General features: G+C 33.0%; 1 protein-coding gene across 8 annotated transcripts in view; it reads left to right on the top strand.

Annotated features, from left to right (window-relative positions):
* DENND4A (DENN domain containing 4A) overlaps nucleotides 1–22,302 on the top strand; it is a 126,793-nt gene that overhangs the window by 74,129 nt on the left and 30,362 nt on the right. For all 8 annotated transcript variants that reach the window (XM_074294773.1, XM_074294774.1, XM_074294777.1 and 5 more), the window contains 5 exons: nucleotides 9,354–9,454; nucleotides 10,489–10,707; nucleotides 12,318–12,463; nucleotides 19,627–19,760; nucleotides 21,920–22,055. In XM_074294773.1, the coding sequence (XP_074150874.1) occupies nucleotides 9,354–9,454; nucleotides 10,489–10,707; nucleotides 12,318–12,463; nucleotides 19,627–19,760; nucleotides 21,920–22,055 (736 nt within the window). The remainder of the gene's footprint in view (nucleotides 1–9,353; nucleotides 9,455–10,488; nucleotides 10,708–12,317; nucleotides 12,464–19,626; nucleotides 19,761–21,919; nucleotides 22,056–22,302) is intronic.

A 22,302-nucleotide genomic window follows, 5' to 3' on the forward strand; every position in this document is an offset into this window, starting at 1 on the left:
TCGTGTAGTTGAACCTTGGAAATCTTTTTATTTCATCTCCCTTTTCCTTTACCTAGAATAAATATTCTTGCTATATAAAAGTTGAGCAGGTATTAACTTCCTTTTCCTTTGAACTAAAAGCATTTAAGTCCCAACCTAGAAATTTGAGGGAAAAGGAAATGTTAAATGAAATTCTACCTTTTAAATCAGTTTAATGTGCCTCTCCTTCCTCTCTGATGCTTATGAACATGTAGAATCTCTCATAACCAGCATTTCAACTTGAATGAAAAATGCTAGAACAACAGAGAAATTTTATAAGATATTGTTGTTGTTATTATGGGGATATTGTCCCGATGACAGGCTGAACATGAGTTTGGAACAGAACTCTGAGAAATAAGTTATCCTCTGGAGTCATAATTGGCCTTTGAGATTCATCTAAGGTAGAATTAGAAGGCTATTAGTGGGATTTATTTTTGTGCTAGGCTCTGGATGCTGTGAAGGCTATGTATCTTTTGATCCAGAAGTATGTCAGGTATTAGACATTAACAAATGTTGGACAGCATCTGTGACTGTTGTCAAGTCACCTAATTTCTCTAGACCTCGTTTTTCTCAAATCCAAAATTAAAGGGTTGGATTTCATTATAAGCTCTTTTCTCTAACTCCGTGGTCCAATGAAGAGAATAACTAAATTCTAAAAAAAATTTCCATTATTATATAATTCTAGAGAAGTAATTTGTCCTTTGTGAAATAGGAAGTGAAAATCAAAGATTGATAAAGTTATCAATAGGTTGGTAAAAGGAAGATCAGGATACAGATGTTTAATATCTTCTTCTCTAGATTTGGAGGGAAAATGATAAGGGGAAATAGAGGTAATTGTAAAAACATTATTAGATGTAAGCAGAATTTTATATTGGATGGGATGTATTGTGTTAGGAGATTTTCAACAAGAAAATATAACACATAAAAAGAACTGTGCTAGACCAAGTTTATTATCTTTTTCCTTGCAACAAAAATGTGTGTATACATATATAATACTACAACCATGAAAGAAAAGCTAATCCTAAGTTAAAATCTACTTTTCAATAACTTAAAAATCATTTCCTATGTCAGGGGAAAGATCCCTTGACAGGGTGGTCATTGCCACTTGGCTATTCTATTGAAATATTATATTAAGACTTTCACAACAAGACTTCTGGAAGCAAATGGAATACAGTCTCTCTCTCTCAACCCCTGTGGTAGAGAAAAAAACTCCCAAGACACCATATTTATAGGTCTCAAAATAAAGCTTTCATAAGACTGAATTTCTCTTTCCTAACTTTTTGCTCTTGTATGAGGAAATAGTTTTTCAATTGTTCACCATTTTCTATTATGATCTTTTAAAGATGATTTTATATTATATATTGATATTGCTTCTGGCTGCTATGTTTTTTCTGTTTGGCAAGAATTCTGATCCCTGGATGATGGTTTCTTTGCTAAGTTACAATTCCTTGTGAAAATCAGACTTCTAAGACATAGCAGTATTCAGTGTTATTGCTGATACTTTTCTCCACTTTTCAGCATACATAGCTTGTATAATTAGTATGTTGGAAGTATTGTAATTTCATTTAGTGTCTTCTCATTATTATCTTTTTCTGATTTTGATCTGTAGTTCAGTCAAACAATGATCTGATTTCACATAAAAAGCTGATTCTAAAATGTTTGCATTTCAGTAATCAATCATTTCTTTTTTGCTAAGATAATCAGTTTCATTTTTTATGTTGAGTTTTGATGCTCATCATGTTTAGTATGTACTTACTATATATTTTTCCTTCCCTTCTTCTTGAAGAAAGTATCCATGATATACTAGCATCAGTCTTCTGAACAATCTTTTTTAAAATAATATTTTCCCAATTACATGTAAAAACAATTTTTGACATTCTTTATTTTTATTGTTTAAAATCTATTTTAAACTTAAATACAAAATAGGAAAAGGAAAATAAATTGCCACGTGCCCAGAAAAACAAAAAAGAGAATTCAAAATATAAAGCAATAAATTTCCATTTCAAGAAAACCTACATAATAAATACTACACATTATGTTCAGAAGTGTACAGTTTTTTCCTTGCTTCTGAGAAAGTTTTCTTTTGTTCTGTGCTGTGCATTTTTTACTTTATTCTTTTATTTCCTCTTTTCCCTCCCTTCTCCCAAGATGGCTACAATTAAGCATAGATATATTTTCATACACACACATACACATACATGCCTACATAAATACATATACATAGATATCTATAATCATACACACACACATATATATGCATGTATGTAAGGTCCTTTTGAAAGTGGATAACAACTAAGTCCAATTCTTTCCATATTTTTCTAAGTCCAGCTCCTCACTTCTTATACCACAGCATTATTACAATTTTATTCTGTCTAGTTATTTGTCTAAAACAATATTGATTAATATGGTTGACATATTGTGTAGTTTCCCTATTTTTCTCTTTTGATAAGTCTATTTTAGCTTTAAATTTATCTGAGATGTTCTACTTTTCTTTTATTTATTTATTTTTCTTTATTAAGGCTTTTTATTTTTCAAAACATATGCATGGATAATTCTTCAATATTAACCCTTGCAAACTTTTGTGTTCCAATCCCCCCCTTTCCTCCACTCCTTCCCCTAGATGGCAGGTAGTATAATATGTGTTAAACATGGTAGAAATATATGTTAAATCCAATATATGCATACCTAGTTATACAATTATCTTGCTGCACAAGAAAAAATAAAATCAAAACAGGAAAAAAATGAGAAAACAAATTGCAAGAAAACAACAAAAAGAGTAAAAATGTTTTGTTGTGAACCACAGTCCTCCTTCTCTGGGTGTAGATGGCTCTCTTCATCAAAAGATTATTGGAACTGGTCTGAATCATCTCATTGTTGGAAAGAGCCACCTCCATCAAAATTGATCATCATATAATATTGGTGTTGCCATGTACAATGATCTGGTTCTGTTCACTTCATATCAGTTCATATAAGTCTCTCTAGACCTCTCTGAAATCATCCTGTTGGTCATTTCTTATAGAATAATAACATTCAATAACATTCGTATACCACAATTTATTCAGCCATTCTCCAAATGATGGGCATCCACTCAGTTTCCAATTTCTTGCCACTACAAAAAGTGCTGCTACAAACATTTTTGCACATCCTTTAAGATCTCTTTGGGATACAAGCCCAGTAAAAACATTGCTGGATCAAAGGGTATGGATAGTTTGATAGAGATGTTCTGTTTTTCTTTTGAGTTTCAAATTTTACTTCTGAAACCTTGGGCATCTTTCACTTATTTATTCAGAACCATATTTTCAGCATAATTTTCACCATTCTCCTCCTGCATATCTTTATTTTGAAGTTATCAAGTATTAAGGTTTGTGTTACATTAATTTGGAGAGTCTTGTCAAATTCTTCATAGAATTCCACTTTATCAAATACTGATGTATCAGCCACAACTCTCTTCATGTGATCCTATTACTTTTTCTTGCTTCTTATCTTTTTGAGATCTTTGTATCATTTGATGTTGTTTATTGCACCATCATTCTTTGTCCTCATTTCTCTCTGGATTTTTACAACACTGTTATGTTCGATGTTCTTGGCATATAGTAAGAGTTTAATAAATGTTCGTTGACTGACTGATTGATTGGCCAAACCTTCTTTATCTCTTTTGCAAGAGCATAATCCATGTCTCATCCCTTGTGTATAGGTGTACCCCAGTTTATATAGGACTCTGTTCTCTTCTCTCTATCATCAGTTTAAGAGACAACCATCATTTTTATAGAGGTTTTCCCCAAATTTCATATCTAACCCTCAATTCTCTTGAGCTCCAGTTCTGCCTTAGAGCTAGTACTCTAATAACACTCTCTTCTAGAACCTGGATCAATGATGAATCTCCACTCTGTGAGGAATCATCTGAAGAAAAGGCAATCAAGCAATCAACAAGTATTTATTACGGATTTACTAAGTGCCAGGAGTTGGAATTATTGCTAGGTATCCTTGATAAAAAAAAAGACATAAAGTAATCTGCAAAATTGAAAGTAGAATTGAAATTGTTACAAAAGAACATATTTTAAAAGAATAATTCTTATTTGAAAGAGAGGTTATATTTTTATTTCAACGTTTTCTCCTATTTCATAGGATCAAAAAGATTATCTAAGTTCAATGGCTTCATTTTGGGAAGGGAGAAACTGAAGTCCAGAGAGGTTAAGTGACACATCCAGAGACATGCATCTCATTAATAATAACTAGACCTGTAGCCTAGATTCCTGAATGCCAGGCTGATATTTTTCAACTGGAACAAGATGATTTCTTCATAATATTCTCTCAGAGATCAAAAAATCTAATAATAATCTAATAATAGTAACCAGAAAGGAAAATATTGAGTTGAACATATTCGAATAATTTAAAATTTAATTATCTTTTTATTGGGAAATTACATACTTTACATTGCATAATATACATATTTCTTAGCATCACATTACAGAATGCATAAAATATCAGAAGTTTATCTAAGGAACACTCAAGACATATAAATGTAATTATAAATTAATTTTCAAATAAATAAATAATTTTTAAAATTGAAGGTATATTTATTACTCATGTTTGAACCCTTCCAATATAATTAAAATTATACCATCTAAATTAATTTACATATTTAGCGCTATGTTAAACTACCAAGGCAATAGAATATAGAACTAGATAAAATAATTAAAAGATTCAAGAACAAGAGGTCTAGAACAATGGTTCTCAATCTAGGGTAAGTGAATTTGATCATATTATTATTTTGCTAATTATTTCAAAAATATTGGTTTCATTTGTTTTCCTTTGTGTTTTATTATTTGGCAAAGGGGCTTCACCTTGAACTTCCAAAAGTGTCCATGATGAAAAAAAAAAGGGCTTAAGAATTCCTAATCTAGAATATCAAGGGGAAATTATCACAATCATCCTAGTGTGCTTTCTTGTTATCTTGCCCAGACCTAGCCCTACACTTCCCTTCTCAACCACAATCTCCAAATATTTTCATCTCCATTTTAGCTATTATCTCTATCTTCTTCTCATTGGAAATTTGAACTTTACCCCTAAAACTCCCCTGGCTTCTTAGAGATATAACATTTTACCTTATTTTCTCTAGAACCAAGTTTCTATCTCAAATTCATCTCAATCTTTGTGTTATCTATAAATTTAATAAGTTCAGTATCATCAAAAGTCATTGACAAAAAAATATCAACTATCACAGAACCAGAATAGTTCACTGAGTTACTGCACTAGAGACCTATCTCTGAGCATTATTTCAGTTCATTAGTCATAACTGTTAAAGTCTAGTCATTTAAATATTTCCAAATTCACCTAACTGTTGTCATCTAGCCCACATCTTTTCAAACTATGATCATGACATTCTTTTGATCTAGTAGTCTACTAACTCAAACCTAAAAAAAAGAAGTTAACCTGTCATAATTTGTTTTTTGATCACATTGACTATTTGTCATATCTTTCTCTTTTTTTAAATGGTCACAATCTCTTTCTTAGTTTGCTTGTGAATTTTGTCAGTATTTGTGGTCAAACCCACTGGACTATATAATTTAAACATTCTACTTTCTTTCCCCTATATTAAAATTGGGATAACATTTACCTCTTTCCAGTTTTGTGGTGCTTCTCTGATTCCATGGGATTTTTTCATAGGTCACTTATAATGGCACAGAAGTCATATCAGTTGATTTTTTTGTACTTAAGATAGCTAAAGATATTTTGCTTTGGGAAGTCAGAAGGATGATGAGTAGAATCATGGAAGAGCCAACGATAAGCCCTTTCCAGAAGTAATAGTAGCTTTGATTTGATAGTTGTTTTTTTTTTTTCAGAGAAAAAGGTAGAAAGTAGGAGTAAAGGGATACTGCAGAGTGTACATGCTTGTCATTAGGGCAGATGACAGATGATTAGGATGGGTAAAAGAATGAAATATGAAACATGGTCTGGAACTAGATAAATATAATGGATCATATGTGTTATATTATTTGACTTCTCAATCAGGATAACACTGGTCCAGGGCAATGGTTCCAAATTGAGTGCATTGATTCAATTAGGGTATATTCATTCTTTTTAGGTTAAATGGTCTGGAGATAATTGCTACAGAATAGATGGCAAGCTGATAAATAGAGTAGGTGTTAGATGGTAGTTCCAAGTCTAAGAAGTTGACATTTTATTTTGTAGTCAATAAGATGCCAATGGATGTTTTTAGAGAGATAGCAACTTGGTCAGTATTGTGTCTTTGTGTAAAGGGCTGAAACTCTTGAGTCAATGCACAGAGGTTGGACAATTGAGCACTTGAGGCTAATTACCGATTGGATAATATTCTAAAAGAAGATGCTTGGAAAATGGTCCTTCCCACTATCCTGTGCTGGCCCAATCGTTTGGTATATACAGAGAATTGTGGAAGGGACTAGGAGATGCAGGGACACTAGCCAGACTCACTCTGGGCGAGAGAAGAAGAGGTGAGGTCAGGGAGATCCTGCATCCATCCCCTTCGCTTCTACTTCTGGAGACCAAGAATAAAGACTTTTGCTTGTCCTGACTCCGGCTGATTCTAAGGTATCTAGGGTGCTAACACAGTCATCACATGTGATGGATACCTCAGAATCAGCCGGAGTCAGGACAAGCAAAAGTCTTTATTCTTGGACTTGAGTGGTAGAAGTAAAAAGAGTGGACACATAGGATGTCTGCGACCTCACTGCCTCTTCTCTCTTGCAGAAGTGACCCTGGCTAGTCTCCCTGCACCTCCTAGTCTCTCCCACAATTCTCTGTATACACCAAATGATTGGGCCAGCACAAGATAGTGGAAAGGGCCATTTTCCAAGCATATTCCTATAGAGTGTTGTCCAATCAGTAATTAGCCTCAAGTGCTCCATTATCCGACCTCAGTGCATTGACTCAGGAGTTTCAGCCCTTTACATCTTTGAAAGATAATTGGGACATCTGAGAGAAAGGAAAGAAATATCAGAAGAAATAGGAAGCAAAGAGAGCAATTAGAGTTTTATTGACCAATTTAAAAGCTGAACTGGGGCATTGGTCTGGAGACAGGAGTGTCAAGGCTGATTGAGGTTATAAACTTAGTATTTTGAAGGATAGTAGTGTCTTCAACAGAGCAAGGGAAATTTAGAGGAGGGATAGGATTATAGTGGGAAAAAAGTTCCATTTTTGAATATGAAATCTGAGACTTGAGAAAACATGTGGATGGAGATTGCTATTACCCATTGGAACTGAGGTATAATTCATATAGATTTTCATGTCATTTGCATAATTGAACCTATAGCAGCTGTTGATGAGATCTTTAATTCAATGAGTATTTTATTTATTAAGTACACAGTATATACAAAGCATTGCTAGGCACTAAGACCAGTCTACCTACTTTCAAGGAATTTACATTCTATTGAGGAAATAAAACATACCCAACTTTCCAGTCAGTTTGTTCTTACCACCCCTCATAAAATGTACTTCATTCCTGACCTGTTCCTGAATTCTATTATTTGACTGTGATTATAGTCTAGAACACCAAATTCTGTATTCAGCCATCATCTTCTTAATTAATTGTTTCCTTCCTAAATCTGCCTTTCCCTTATTCTGAAGATCTTGATTTTAATCAGCAGGAGTGGTAGAAATACTACCTGTGATCCTGAGCTCTTCATTTTCTTGCCTAGGACTTCCTTATACCTAGTGATCATTTTCAGTTTCCTTCTGACAATATCATTTGTCTTTATGTGAAGGACCAGAAGTAGCATAGTATGGTAGAAAAAAGGCTGGATTCGGAGTCAAGAAGACTTAGATTCAAAGGTTTGTTCTCACCTTTCACCCTTTGATAATTTTGAGCAAATCTCTTCTCCTTTCTGAGCCTATTTCGTCATCTTGTAAAATGAAGGTTTTAGACGAGAAAACTTCTAGCCTTCTTCCTGTTCTAAAACTGTGACCTTGTCAGTAGGTTGGACAGGATTCACCAAACTTTTGGTCACATCATGAATGCATGCTCTGGGAAGATATTGTATCTTTATATCAGTTTTACATGTAGCTTCCAGTACTGCACAGGAGTAGGGTACTCTTTATCACTCTTTGTCCTTTGACTATTACTGATTGACTTTTTTCCTGGTTGTACCTATTATATCCATATTATTGTTTCTTGAAGTACAGAAAGTATTTGCTTATAAGAAAAAGCTATACTTACTTCAAGCACTAAAATTCACTAGTCTTTTTTTCCCCTTTATTTGTCATCCCCTAAAATATTAGCACAGGATAAGCTTTTTCTATCTTTTCAGGTTCCTTTTCATTTTTTTGAAGTATTCTTTCCATTCTTTTAGAACTGCTGGATTTTCCATTTTAATTGGAGGATGAAGAGATGTTTCTCTGCCCCTTTTCACCTTTCTCTTCTAGTCGGGAGAACAATATGCACATAAAACATATTGTGTTTTTAGCCGAGACAAAAACCAAGCCAAGGGCTTTGTAGGTTACTGGAATATTCCTTTTTACTTCCATAATTGTAGGAACTAAGATTTTCTATTCTTCATTAATCTGATAACTAACTTTTATTGCTAACTCTTCCCAGTGAATAATAATAGTATTAAAGGCAGTTTTCTGCCCTGGGAATTGAGTCACTGGAGGCTTCTGGAAAAGGCTTTTATCTATAATATTCTCAACTTTTTCCTAGAGTTTTTCTCATCTTTCTTCACAATGTGTTACTTAACCTGACATAACTGTTTTTTAAAGTCTGTCTTTCAGTCATATGTAAATCATTTCCCTCACACCTCACAAAAACAGGCAACCTATCTTAAAGCATTGTGTCACATGCCAATGAAATAATTTTGATTAGGAAGATTTCTAGAATATAAAGTATATTTGAAACTTCGTTATAATGTTGTTCTATAATTTGCACTACATTGAACAATATGGGAGAAATTAACTTTTAATAAGGTCACTTTATTTCCTTGACTAAAATTCACTTTAATGGAGTTTCAGTATTTTTATATATTTCCAGTTTAACTAATTTAAAGATATCCATATCTATTTTGTGCCCCATGACACTAGTCAGCATAATTCCTAGCAAATATCTATTAGGAAGTTAATATGGTTATGGAACTACAGAATGCTAAGGTATAGATGCGCATAAGATAAAGAGTCTTTTGAAATACCAGGTACCCAAAATCATCATTATGCATTTTTCTCATTTTGGCCTCCAAATTTTTTTTAAACTTTATGTTTTTCATGTTTCCACCATATACTTTCTTTTTTTCTTTTTTCACACACAACAGGAGTATAACTTTATAAAAATAATTTCGAGTAAATCTATTATTTTTGCTTTTAAATTTTAGAACTGGAGACAAGAAGAATATAGCCTGGAAGATTCTTCCAAAGAAACCATGCAAAAATCTGATGAACACATTGAACAATTTGCACCAACAACTAGCAAAATGTAAGTGGATGAATTAAGATAAAGGGGATGAATTGGTTACTCTTTCCATTATCTTTTATTTCTTGAGTCTACTATGAAAAACTTTGCTTATCTTGCCCTTCAATAAATATTTTCCCCCAATTTTGCATTATAAAATATTATAGAAAGAAATGTTCATATCTTAGGGATTAAAGCAAATTTTAGAGTAGAGAATGAAACAATAAATTGAACATTTTTTGCTCATACTTTTGCTATATTGAAAAGAAATATTGAATTATAAAACAGGAAGGAATCTTTTAAAATTATCTTTATTTTCCTTTTACTATGATGCTGTGGGGAAAAAGCAAGCATTACCTTTCTAGACTTTGCTTATAAGTAAAATAATAAGGTAGAGAGATATAAATATAGAAAAAATTTTTGAAGATTTGAGAAAATTTATTTTAAAATTATATTTGGGAATATAGTTGTGGTGTATACTGTAAGAATTGTACTATATGCTTTTGATTCAGTGAATCTTGCAGCTGCACTATGAAGCTTCAGATGTTTAGAAAATAGATATTTGCCAAAAAGTATAATTGCATTAATCAATATAGAAATTGATTTACCACCTAGAGGGTTTCTGTAAAAGGAAGAAGTAAGCATATGTCCTAGAAATGTTCTAGAGATGGTGATAGATTAAACTGTAGTTTCTTTGTTTGAGCCTCTGGTATTTCTGTGAGAGCCCTTATTAAAAGCCGTAAAGGAATGCTATGATTCATGTGAAATATAATGAGAAAAGAATTTGATCTCTTAAGTCATCAAAGATAGAGAACTAGAAAAAATTTACCAAAGATTAATAAGATAAACAAATGTCATTTTAATATAGCATTAGTAAGATATACCATATAGGAGGTGAAAAAGAAAAAAGCACACTTTAAAAATTTCATGATGTAGACATCATGAAATTGACTCTTCAGCCAATGGAATTAGTTTTGAATTGTTAATTTGCTGTATATTATTGTGAAAAATATTTGCTATTATTATGAAGAAAATACCAATACTGTATTTCTTCACAGTACAACAAAGGCCCAGAGAAGATGAATTAATGGATCTAGCAATGAATGACTATGACTTTAACTCAGGAAAGAAATTACATTTGATAGATATGGAAATCCAGGAGGCATTTTTAGGTTTCATGGCCTCCATATTAAAAGGTTACAGATCATACTTAAGACCTATAACACAAGCCCCATCTGAGACAGCCACAGATGCAAGTTCCCTTTTTGAGCTACAAGGTGAGTGATTCTATTTTACAATCTAATAGTTTTGACCCTTTAACAAGTGAATTATGTAAATTACTGGTTTTTTCAATGTATACTTTTAACAATTCCATATTTAATTCATTTCTTTAAGATTAATTATTAAGGGGCAGCTAGGTGGCACAGTGCATAAAGAGCACTAGCCCTGAAGTCAGAAGGACCTGAGTTCAAATGTGATGTCAGACACTTAAGACGTCCTAGCTATGTAGGCAAATCACTTAACCCCAATTGCCTCAGGGGAAAAAAATTAATTAAGAAAGTTCACATATTTAACATATATTGGATTCCTTGTTATCTAGAGGAGGGGAGGAAGGAGAAAAATTTGGAACACAAGGTTTTGCACAGGTGATTACTAAAAACTATCTTTCCATTTATTTGGAAAGATAAAATGCTGTTAAAAAAAAGATTAATTCTTAACTTCAGATTTATTGATTGCATACAGTTTAGGGGAAAAAACAAGCAAAAGAAATAATTTAAATAGAATGAGATATTGTACATAATTTTTGTGTTTAATGTTTAAAAGAAAAATTGTGAAAAATGCTTTATAATTTAGACCTTTTTTGGGGTAGAACTGTAATTTCCTTGGCAAGGGTAACTCTCAGTGTGGAAACTCTTTATGTAGATCACAACTCATTTCTAAATTGTATTGTTAAGAAGAGAGTTTCCTTGGGAGAGGATTCTGGGAAGATGTTGGGAGTGGGTCAGAAAGTTTCAAGCTCTTCAGATTTTCTTCACAAACAGAACAAATTTGGGCCTCAGGGTGAATATACACTGGTGAAAAATCAATAAGATTTGGGTTAGAACAGGGATCCTCCTGGTACAATCCAAGAAGATCTGAATAAAACCCCAGGATGGAGATTAATGCAAAGTGTAAAGATCTCCAGGCTAGTTCTGCAGAAACACTAAGCGGGGACCCCTAAGGCTGGCTGAGTTTGGCTGGAAACTCCATAGGAACCACAAAAACTTTCACCTCCTGGACTGCATGAGTAGTCAGGGTCTGGATCCTGGAAGACTTAGGGAATCTCAGCTGATTGGGAATGCCAGGCTCAACTGTGTTGCAAAGATGCAATCCTGGTAGAAAAAGACATACAGAGATACTAGAAAAGGACATACAGAGTCTTAAAGATGAAAATAAATTTGAAAATTAGAATTGGGCAAGGGTAAGCCAGTGAAGCCAGTAAACCAAGAAATAACAAAATAGACTATAAAGAATGAAAAAAAATAGAACAGAATGTGAAACATCTTATAAGAAAAAATCTGGGGAACAGATCAAGAAGAGAAAATATAAGAATAATAGGATTACCTGCAAGCTATGATCAAAAAAAGAACCTTGAAGTTATTATGCAAGAAATAATCCCAAGAAAATTGTCCTGGAATGATAAAAGATGAAGGAAAAGTACAAATAGAAAAAAATCTACCAATCACTACCTCAAAGTGATTCTTTGTGAAATACACATATAGGAACCAAATAAAGTAATTTGAGAATCTAAGTGATGATTTTCCATATATTTATATTTAACTGGTTTATATTCATAAATTGGAATTATACAATCTACATTCTAACGGTTTATGTACTTACTTAATAGGGTTCTTAAAAAGCCGGGACCGTTCCCATCAAAAATTCTACAACATGATGACCAAAACACAGATGTTTATTCGTTTCATTGAGGAATGTTCCTTTGTCAGTGACAAAGATGCAAGCCTGGCATTTTTTGATGATTGTGTAGACAAAGTAAGTAATACTGTTACAGAACCTTTCATCTACAGACGAGTTTTATTTTGGGTTGTAATAATGAATCTCATGAATTAAAAAAAAAAAAAACTGTCAGTATATGAAGTAACCTGTGCTTGAAATTATTCAGTCATTGTGTTGGAACAATACAAGTATTAAAGTGCATTCTGGAATAGAGGTTTCAACGAAGTTGATTTTAAAGCAAATTTATATGTCCATTTTGTAATTGACTTCCCATGATACAAATTTGTTCATTTGAGAAAGTCCACTAACAAATTGAATTAAAACCTTTTACACAATATAATTCAAATAATACCTGGTCCTGTGGCATGTTGTATCATAGTGGATAGGGTGCTGACAGTGTTTGATAGCTTTCCACTGACATTAAGATTTCTTTCTTATTCTGGGAACTTCAGTTTCCTCATCTGTCATGAGGGGCAGTTGGATCATATAACATTTAAAGACACTTTCAGTTCTAAATAAGAGATCATATGAACTATAAGAAATTGCATTTATTTCACAGGGTTGTTGTGTGGATCAAATGAACCAATTAGGTAATATTTGATTTGTAAAGTTTAAGGCATTATGTTAACTATCATTATTTCATTGACAAAAAGTCTGGCTCTAAAAAGAATGATCTCATTTAAACCATTCAAGAGAGATATCAGTAATGTATTTTAGTGCCATCATTTTTGTGTTATTTCCTTTTGTCTACCTTTCCTTTGTTTATAATTTCCCATATTAGTCTAGCTTCTCATTTTTGCAATACACATTCACATGTCAGTTGTACTTATGTTCATCAGCCTGCCACACAATGCACTTGTATATATAGCATTCATGATTGGATTGAATGATATAATTTGGAATATTAACAACAGCTATATTAAATTGGAACATATTTTTTAAAAAAGATTCCTTTCCTTTCTTTAGCTCCATCCTGTCCTCTTCCATCAGTTCACAATAATTTATTTCATTTTGGGATTTCCCTGATTAAAGCACTCAAGATTATCTATTCTTTTTTCATTTTTCTTTTTATTTGTAATTACAGACAACTCTCAGTTTCTCTGTTATTGAATAATGTGATGTACTGTATCTGTATTTTAACTGAGAATTCCTTAGACTCCACAACTTCTTAGATTAGAATTAAGGATTTTAACCCCCTTATTTTACAAAAGAAGAAACTGACATCTAGAGTCATAAAGTGATTTGCCCAAGATTGCATAAATACTAATATAGCTGACTCCACTTTTCTTTCTACTGAAGTTGGCAGTCTTAGGGCTTTGAATGAGATTCCAAAGTTTGAAATTCCTTTTTAAATAGAGAATGCCTATTGTATTATTTTGCCAAATCAATAAGTCTTATACATAGGATAGTTTAATGTTCATCATCATCTTTTAAAAATGAACAGAACTTTGGAATTTATTATTTTAGAACTTAATTGTTCTCTTAATATTCAAAGATGACTGGAGTGGTAAAGTGTATACTTATTGCCCCCAACAAAACCTTTTGATTACATGTAGTTGTAAGATAAGTTGGAAATAAAGTTTGTGGGCTTATTTATGTAACTGTAAAATGAAGTTTTTTTTGTTATACTATTTTGATGCATTTTTATGGTACAAGCTTTATGGTTTTTTAATAGAAAAAGTCTGTAGATTTGATCCTAAATATAATCTATTTCTGTCCTGTTATAATCTATATCTGAAACATTTATAAAGATCACCTAAAGACACATTTCCATGAACACGAAATTCACTAGAACTAATTATAATTGGTTATGAAATGGAGAAAAGAAGGGAAACCTTGTTTTGTCTTGTTTTCTAATGGTTTATTTTTAAAAGTTAGGATTGGAGGTATAATTAAAATACAAATACAGAGTATTTCAAAAGTCCTAGTATGTTTCATTAGCTTTAAATTCAATAAAACTTTTGGGATATTTTGCCCTATAAGATTCTTATAGCATTCTGTGAAGCTCCTTTTGCATAATTAAAGCCTTATTTCAAACAGTTTCAAATTTATGAACACTAAACTTACATATAATATATACATATGAGCAGTTGACAAGATCATTCAATGCCTCTGTTCCTCGTGATGACAACTTTAGGAATAAGTGGACTTAGAGTGGTACTTTCTTTTACTTATAAAATTGTGGAGAAGTACCTCTTCTTGTGAAGTAACAAGTTAGCAAGTAACTATTTCCCAAGTATATCTCTACTACTCAAGTTAAGGTAGATGTGGCCCTACCATCTCTAGTTGGAAATCAATGAATTTTTCCATAGTCCTAATACATCATTGAAATTGTATATTATGGGTTAAATGACTTTTGTAGGCTGATCTGGAAACCTAATCATATTTTCCTGTAAATCTATTCTACAGAAACAAATGTGTTCTAGTTACATAGAGATGATATTCCTGATTGTTATCAATAATACTTTCACCTCCTTCTTTGTGAATAATGGCATAGATTTATGAGACACATTGTTAGGTTTGCTTAGGGCAATAATCTATTACTTAAAACAGAATTTTCTTCTGAACCTCACAGGGAAGAAAAATAAATTTCAAGTTATTGTTAATATGCTTCTTTAACTTTTAAGAAAACAGACCCTTTTTAAAAATACTTAGTAAAAGCATTCATTGTGAGGGGTAGGAGTGGAGATAGATATGGTATTAGTAGCAGTAGTAGCAGTGATGGTGGTAGTAGTAGTAGCAGCAGTAAGCAGCAGCAATAATAGTAGTAGCAGTATTCACTGTTACTCAGCACAAAGAGTAATATCCTACAGTTCCATTTTGTTTTTGGTCCTGTGGATATCTTGATTATAAATGCTATATTTCAGCTAACATTAGATGTTCTATTCATCCATGTTATAGTGTCATGGCTAAAATAATTCTCATATTCTAGGAAATACAAGGCTTGCCATATTGCTAAGATGATATTGCTAAGACATTATGATCTGAGATGTTAATGTACTATATAATTAATGCATTAGTTGACTAGGATTTCATGAAAGTAGGTCACCTGCTGTTCACCCAACAGAAATTAATGCAGAAGATTATTGGATTGATTGCTTAATGATTGTCCAACCTCAGAAGTCTTGAAAAATTATTTTAAAAATACATATAAATGTTTATATAGATTTTAAAACTGAAATATAACTTAATTATAATTTTGATTCTAGAGTGAAAAGAAAGGTTACTTATATGGTATGGGATAAAATTTTATTTAAACTTTCCAGTAGCTCTCTTTCAAGTATAATTATAACTCATCATGTTATGGAAAAAGTTTTTCATTACAAATATAGTTTTGTTTATATTATAAAGAAATTTAAGTGACCAAATTCTTATCTTCCCTTTTCCCCTTCTCCTTTCTTTCTCTGTCAGAAATAGGTACAAGATCTTTGTGATATACCTAGTCTAATTGTAAATTTTTCTCATCTCATACAATCTCTTGATATTATAACGAGAAAATGACCAATTTAAAAGAGATATTGTGGGGAAGGGATGACTAGGAAAACTAATCACCTGCCACAAGATAAATATTTCAATAACAACTCTTGAATACAATATACTAAATTTTAGAGGAACATTATAATGTCAGTGTCAGTGGAGGAAGTATAATAACCATTAAACTTCAACCTTGAAGTATTAAGCAGAAGCATTTAAGCAGTACTATTGCTGTCATCTGAACTTAACAACAGGGAGGACATTTCCCTCCTTGAAACAGTCAAACTCATGCATATGGGCCTTCTTATCCCTTGATGCTTGAAAGTGTCATTCATGTAGGCCCCTATAAGGGTTCACCTAGTGTTCTAGATCTTTAATATTATAAGAGTATTTGTGGAACCCCAAAAGTTATCAAGTCCTTGTTTCTTACTATATAACTAACTCTTTTCCTTTTTCAGTCATGCATCTTTTTCATGATAACTGTCCTCTTTTTGCCCATTATGCTTCTCCATAATCCTTTGGCTTACCTGAAATTTAAATTCTTTATAGATTATAATATTTCAAGATTCATAGTCATATATTATTATTGGAAGATGTCAGCAAAATTTCATTTATGACTCCTTTTAAAAAGCAATTTAGGGTAATAATTTTGATACTTTTTATTTCTCTTTTTTAAGTACCCTAAGCATCTCTAAAGAGAATTTTCAAGGCAGATATAAATCTTATGGAAAATATGTGGAGAACATAAAAAATAATTTTGAAAACTAATTTAATTTTATCCTGATCTGGGCATTGATTTTTTTTTCTCTTTCTATGACAGAGACAAATGTTATTATGCTTTACAGAAGACAGAAATGTTCAGGCATGCTTTGGATATATTTCATGTTTATTTTTAATTTTAAAATAAGGTATAAATTTTTTTGAGAATTTGCAAAGGCAAATTACTTGTTGAAAAATAATGCTGAACTTAAAACTACAGCATGTAGTTTTGGTAAATGAAGTATTGTTGAGAATTAACCTGTCTGCAGGATAGGGCAATCAGTCAGTAAAGAAGCATTATTAATGCTTATATAATCTGGCTTGATTGCCCTTGACTCTGGTCTTTTTTTTCTGGGAATTCCCCCTAATGTTGATTCTGGAACCAAATAGGTAGGCAGTAATTCATTTCAATTCAACCAGCCCCTGGTGTCATTGTCCTGTCTTGAAAACAGAAAGGCAGTACAAGCCCCTGGCCTCAAAGAGGTTATTTCTAAGCTGAGTTTTAAAGGAAGATCAGGTTTCCTTGAGGTGGAGATAGAGAAAAAGACCATTGTTTGGGAACAGCAGAGAGGGGATTTATGTACAGAGGGGATTTCTCCATAGAGGGGACAACTTATTGGAAGGCCAAGGTTGAGAGAAGGAATTCAGTAGCTCTGTTTGGCTAAATATGGTTTATGAATGGGAATAAGTAAAGTGAAATTATGCTCAAAAGGTAGCTAAGCCAGATAGTGAAGTACCATAAATGCTAGGAAAAAAGTTTGTATTTTATCCTGTTGTTTGTTCTCCATTCTCAAAGAGGACAATAGCATCAGAAAAGCAATGCCATATCATACAAGAGAGTTGGATTTAAGTGAGGGAAAGCTGTGCTTTTCCAGTCTCACTTTCTCCTCCAGAACCATATGGGTCCAAAGACAAGTTATAGAACAAGATGATTGAAGATGGCCCTGGATGAATTTCATAAGCTAAAGTCTCTAACAAGTCTTAACTAAGGCTTAAGGTTGGGTAAGAAATGAAATAGAGAATAGCCTTTTTTACCTAGTTCATAATACATATATGCATACATACTAATCTGGGATAGGAAGACCCTCAGGGTTTCTGGTCAAAAAATTGCTATTTATACTTACACTGAGCCATCAGGGTCTACACAGTGACCAATTGGAACTTGACTTAGGACCTTTTGTGGGCCAATCAGTGAGATCTCGAGTGATTAGAGTATAAGGCGTGATCATTAAGAAAGAAATCTTGCCAAGATATCTTGAGAGGTTTCAGGATTAAGAGAGAGGAAGGGAGGGAAGAAAGGGAGGGAGGGAGGGAGGGAGGGAAGAAAGGGAGGGAGGGAGGGAGGGAGGGAGGGAGGGAGGGAGGGAGGGAGGGAGGGAGGGAGGAAGGAAGGAAGGAAGGAAGGAAGGAAGGAAGGAAGGAAGGAAGGAAGGAAGGAAGGAAGGAAGGAAGGAAGGAAGGAAGGAAGGAAGGAAGGAAGGAAGGAAGGAAGGAAGGAAGGAAGGAAGGAAGGAAGGAAGGAAGGAAGGAAGGAAGGAAGGAAGGAAGGAAGGAATTTGCAGCTGAAATCAGATATTTTGTGAGATCAAAAAATCTAAGTGTCTTCCTTGGTTAGTCTCTAATCCTACACATATTCATTTAGTTTCCAGATCCTATTATTTCAAACTACAGCTTTGTTGACATATATCTTTTCTGTCCACTGACTGGTCACACTTCTAGATCAAACTTGCATCTTTTCTCTGCTGGATTATTGCAGTAGCCTCCTGTTGGCCAGAAACATTGATCTTCCCCTTCCAGACTGACTTTTTTTTTTAATTAGGTAAAAGAGACCATTAGCTTAACAAAGGCCAAAGTTTCCCACTGTTGTCCTAATTCCAGTTGTCCTAATATATAGTTTGTCACTAAACCTAGATGGCTCTGGAGGAGAAAGTGAGGCTAGTGACTTTGCATAGCCCTCCCTCACTTAAATCCAGTTCACTTGCATGTCATGACATCAGTTCCTTGATGTCATGGTCATCTTCATGATGGAGAATGAAAGACAAACACAGTAGCCTCTTAATTAATCCCCCTGTTTCAAGTCTCTTCTCGGCCCAATTCATCTTCTTTACAACTTTCTAAACTATAAGGCTGACCCCACTTGTTCAGTAAACTCTAGTGACTGTTAACTTAAACACATAATATAAACTGCTTCATTTGCCATTGAAAACTCTTCCCATTCTGATTCCTTCTTATTTTTCTAAAACTTTATTCACTGTTCTTTATTCACTCTATAGTTTAGTCATATTGGTTTGTTTATTGCTCCTCACACATGATCCTTCATCATCCATCTCCATACTTTCACACTGACTATCCCTTAGAATGTTCTTCCTTTTTACTTCTATCTTTCAAAATCTCTGGCTTCCTTCAAGGCACAGATCCATCTTCAACTTTTGCACTAAACCTTTCCTATCTTCTCTTGACTTCTGGTGCCTTCCCAATGTAACTTTGTACCTACTTTGTCTATATCTTTGTGTTTTCTATGGGATGCTAGAGACTGTTTTCACTTTTTCCTTGTATCCCTAGCCCTCTATACAGTGCCTAGACATTTAAATACTTGTTGATTGTTGAACTTTTGGTATTCAGTGGATCTGTGAATTTTATTGGAAATGATTCTCTCTAATGATGTAAACATTCTGTGTTTCTTGTCCACCTTCACATAAGCCCTATATTAAGGCATTAATTCAAGGCACTAATTACCTTGGGCCTTCTGTCCACTTATTCTCTCTTATATGATCTTGACTTCTCTGGTCATACCCATCCTAGGTAATGTCTTTAGGCTACTTCTAACATTTTAGCTGCTTTTAAAAGTAAGATTTCTCAGCTCTTTGTATCTAGCATACGTCTTTCTGTTGCATTTTAATATATTTTTAGCCCTTTGCCTTCAAGAAAAATGTGTTTTTAGTGTATTTCTTTTTAAACCTCTTTAGGTAGATATGGACAAAAATGGTGAAATGCGACTTATAGAACTGGATGAATCCTTCAAAAGTGAACATACTGTTTTTGTAACCCCACCTGAGATCCCACATCTACCCACTGGTGAAGAACACCCTTTACAATACAGGTATCTGATAAATAAGATGTATAATTCAAAAGAGAAGTATCTGTATACAGTAATTTACATCAGTAAAAAGGGAAAGGGTGGGACTTGGTCTTTAACTTTCATTATAGCTCTATAATCTGTGATCCTATGTACTATGGTATTTTAAAAACTAAAACACTAAAAATATTAATATTTGTAGGTAGTAGGCAAATTTATCACAAATCATTGAACAAATCAGACCTATACCTAAACAACTTTATTTTTTTATTTGTTTGTTCTTGGTGTGAGGTTTTGTTTGGTTGGTTTTTTAGCATAGTACCCACAAGTTAGGGAAAATCTTTTCCATCATACTCATGTAATTAATTGTCCCCTCAAATGTTGACAGAGTTCTGTTAGATAAAAATTTAGATAATTCTATTTCAAGAAAATTTTTAACTTTTTTGGTTTTTATTTCATTAAAAGTAATTTTTAAAAGATTAATCAAATTCTGTGACCTTCAGAAAGATTTTATGAAATTTTACGTTATTTTAGGCTTAATTCTGTATCTTTAAAACTACAAACTTTCAAAAAATTTTCTTTGTTTTAATTAAATCTATGCTAATGAATTTGACCCTAATAAATAGTTCACTAAGTGCTTTAGATACATTCTTAATACACAGAATACACAGTTAATTTAGGGTGTTTTTTTTGTTGTTGTTTTGATTTTTTTTTTTGATTGGTTGATTGATTTGGAAAGTTTAGAAAATAGCAATATATTTTAGACATTTTTATAACTCAAGATGGTGGAGAATAGGTCAAAACCCAAATAAACTTTCCCAACATTTCTCTCTGAACAACTTTAAAAGAACATCTCAAATCAAATTTTGGAATGGCAGAGCCAAAAAAAAGTTCAGAGGGAGATATTTTTCCAGCCTAAGACAATTCAGGAAATTCACAAGAAAGGTGTATACTACTGGGGTATGTGCAGGCCCACAGCTTGAGAACAGCACCAGCACTAGGCCTTGGCAGAGCCTTCAACTGCATTAGCAACACCTTTGGGAACTCTCAATAAGGGGAGAAGTGAGGGATGTGTTGGATAGCTGATTAGAAAAATAATGCAGGAGGTGCATCTAAGTAGTGCAGTGGATAGAGCACTGAGCTTGAAGGCACTGGCCAAAAGGACCTGAGGTCAAATATGGCCTCAGTTATGTGATCCTAGGCAATTCATTTAACCCTAATTGCCTCCAAAGAAAAAAGAAAGAGATTACAAGGGACCCTTTGCTGTCATAAGGTGTAACTTGCATTGGCTGATAACTTGATTGCACACAAACAATTCTGGGTTGCAGTTCAAGGGTAGAGAGGAGCACTAGCAATCAGTTATAAAGAAGCAGAGAGGACTGGGCCACAGTTCCAGGATGAAGAGGAGTAGTAGTAGCACTTGTGGTTGTAGGAGAGCAAGGGCTCTTCCTGAGTAAAGGTATAATCTGGGAAATTACATTATACTAAAAGATACCAAGTAATATCAAAAAAATTTAACTTCAAGTTTCTCTGATAAAAACCTCATTTCTCAAATATATTGGGTTCTTTATAGAACACAACTTCATTAGACTCCTTTTCTCATTGTTTCTATTTCTTGTTGGTCTTTCTTTAGTTAAGTGAATTTTGCCTTCAGTAGCCAACAGTGGTTATAAATTACTTTGGTAGTAATCATACTAATTTAGGATTTTAAGATATTAAACTATTTTGAAGGTTTTAAATGGGATGTATCAAATCAAATAGTAAAGGAAGACAAGTTCTTCAGTGTGAATTGAAGAATGTTTTTTATATTTCTCTTTCCCAAGTGTTCACTATCGTTATGTCCTGCTTCTCTCTTACTTTACAAGTAATTCAGACTTTCCTACTTAAACTTTTTCAATGTAGACTAATAGAGAGGTTCCAGGACATTGAAGGAGGCAAACAAATTCTAAGTACTTTGCCAGCCATCATGAGACTTCTTAGTCTTGCTTGGGATTTGAACTTAGCTCTTCCCATTTTAAGATCAGCATCCTGTGCACTATGTCCCACTGCGCCTGATAGAATACAAGTCAACAATATCAATTCCTAGTCAAGCAGTGAGTGTTCACATAACTAATAACCTGTAGGTGTCATGTATTTCTGCATACAGGGTTTAACAAGAGATTTTCCCCCCCATCTTGTAACAGCTATAATGGATTTCCTGTCCTGAAGATAGATTTATTTGAAAGGCCAGAGGGCTTTCTACAAACAAAAAATAATAAACTGGCCTCAAAAAACAGTAGTCCTAATAGCCCTTCAACAATGTTCAGAAGAACTAAACAGGTAATTTGAAAATTTTTTACTTTTTATCATCATCATACTTTAATTCTTTTGCATCCTCTAATCTATCACTGCTATCAGTTTATAACCTAGAACACTGAATAACTATTACAATTCAAATCTCATTGCAGCTCATTTTAAAATTATCTAATTATTTTATTATATTATAATTTTATTTTAATTTATAATTTATTTTAATTTAATAATTAATATAATTAATTAAGTATAGGTAATAATATTTAATCATTAA

This window comes from Sminthopsis crassicaudata, chromosome 2 (assembly GCF_048593235.1).
Source record: "Sminthopsis crassicaudata isolate SCR6 chromosome 2, ASM4859323v1, whole genome shotgun sequence".
Taxonomy (NCBI): domain Eukaryota; kingdom Metazoa; phylum Chordata; class Mammalia; order Dasyuromorphia; family Dasyuridae; genus Sminthopsis; species Sminthopsis crassicaudata.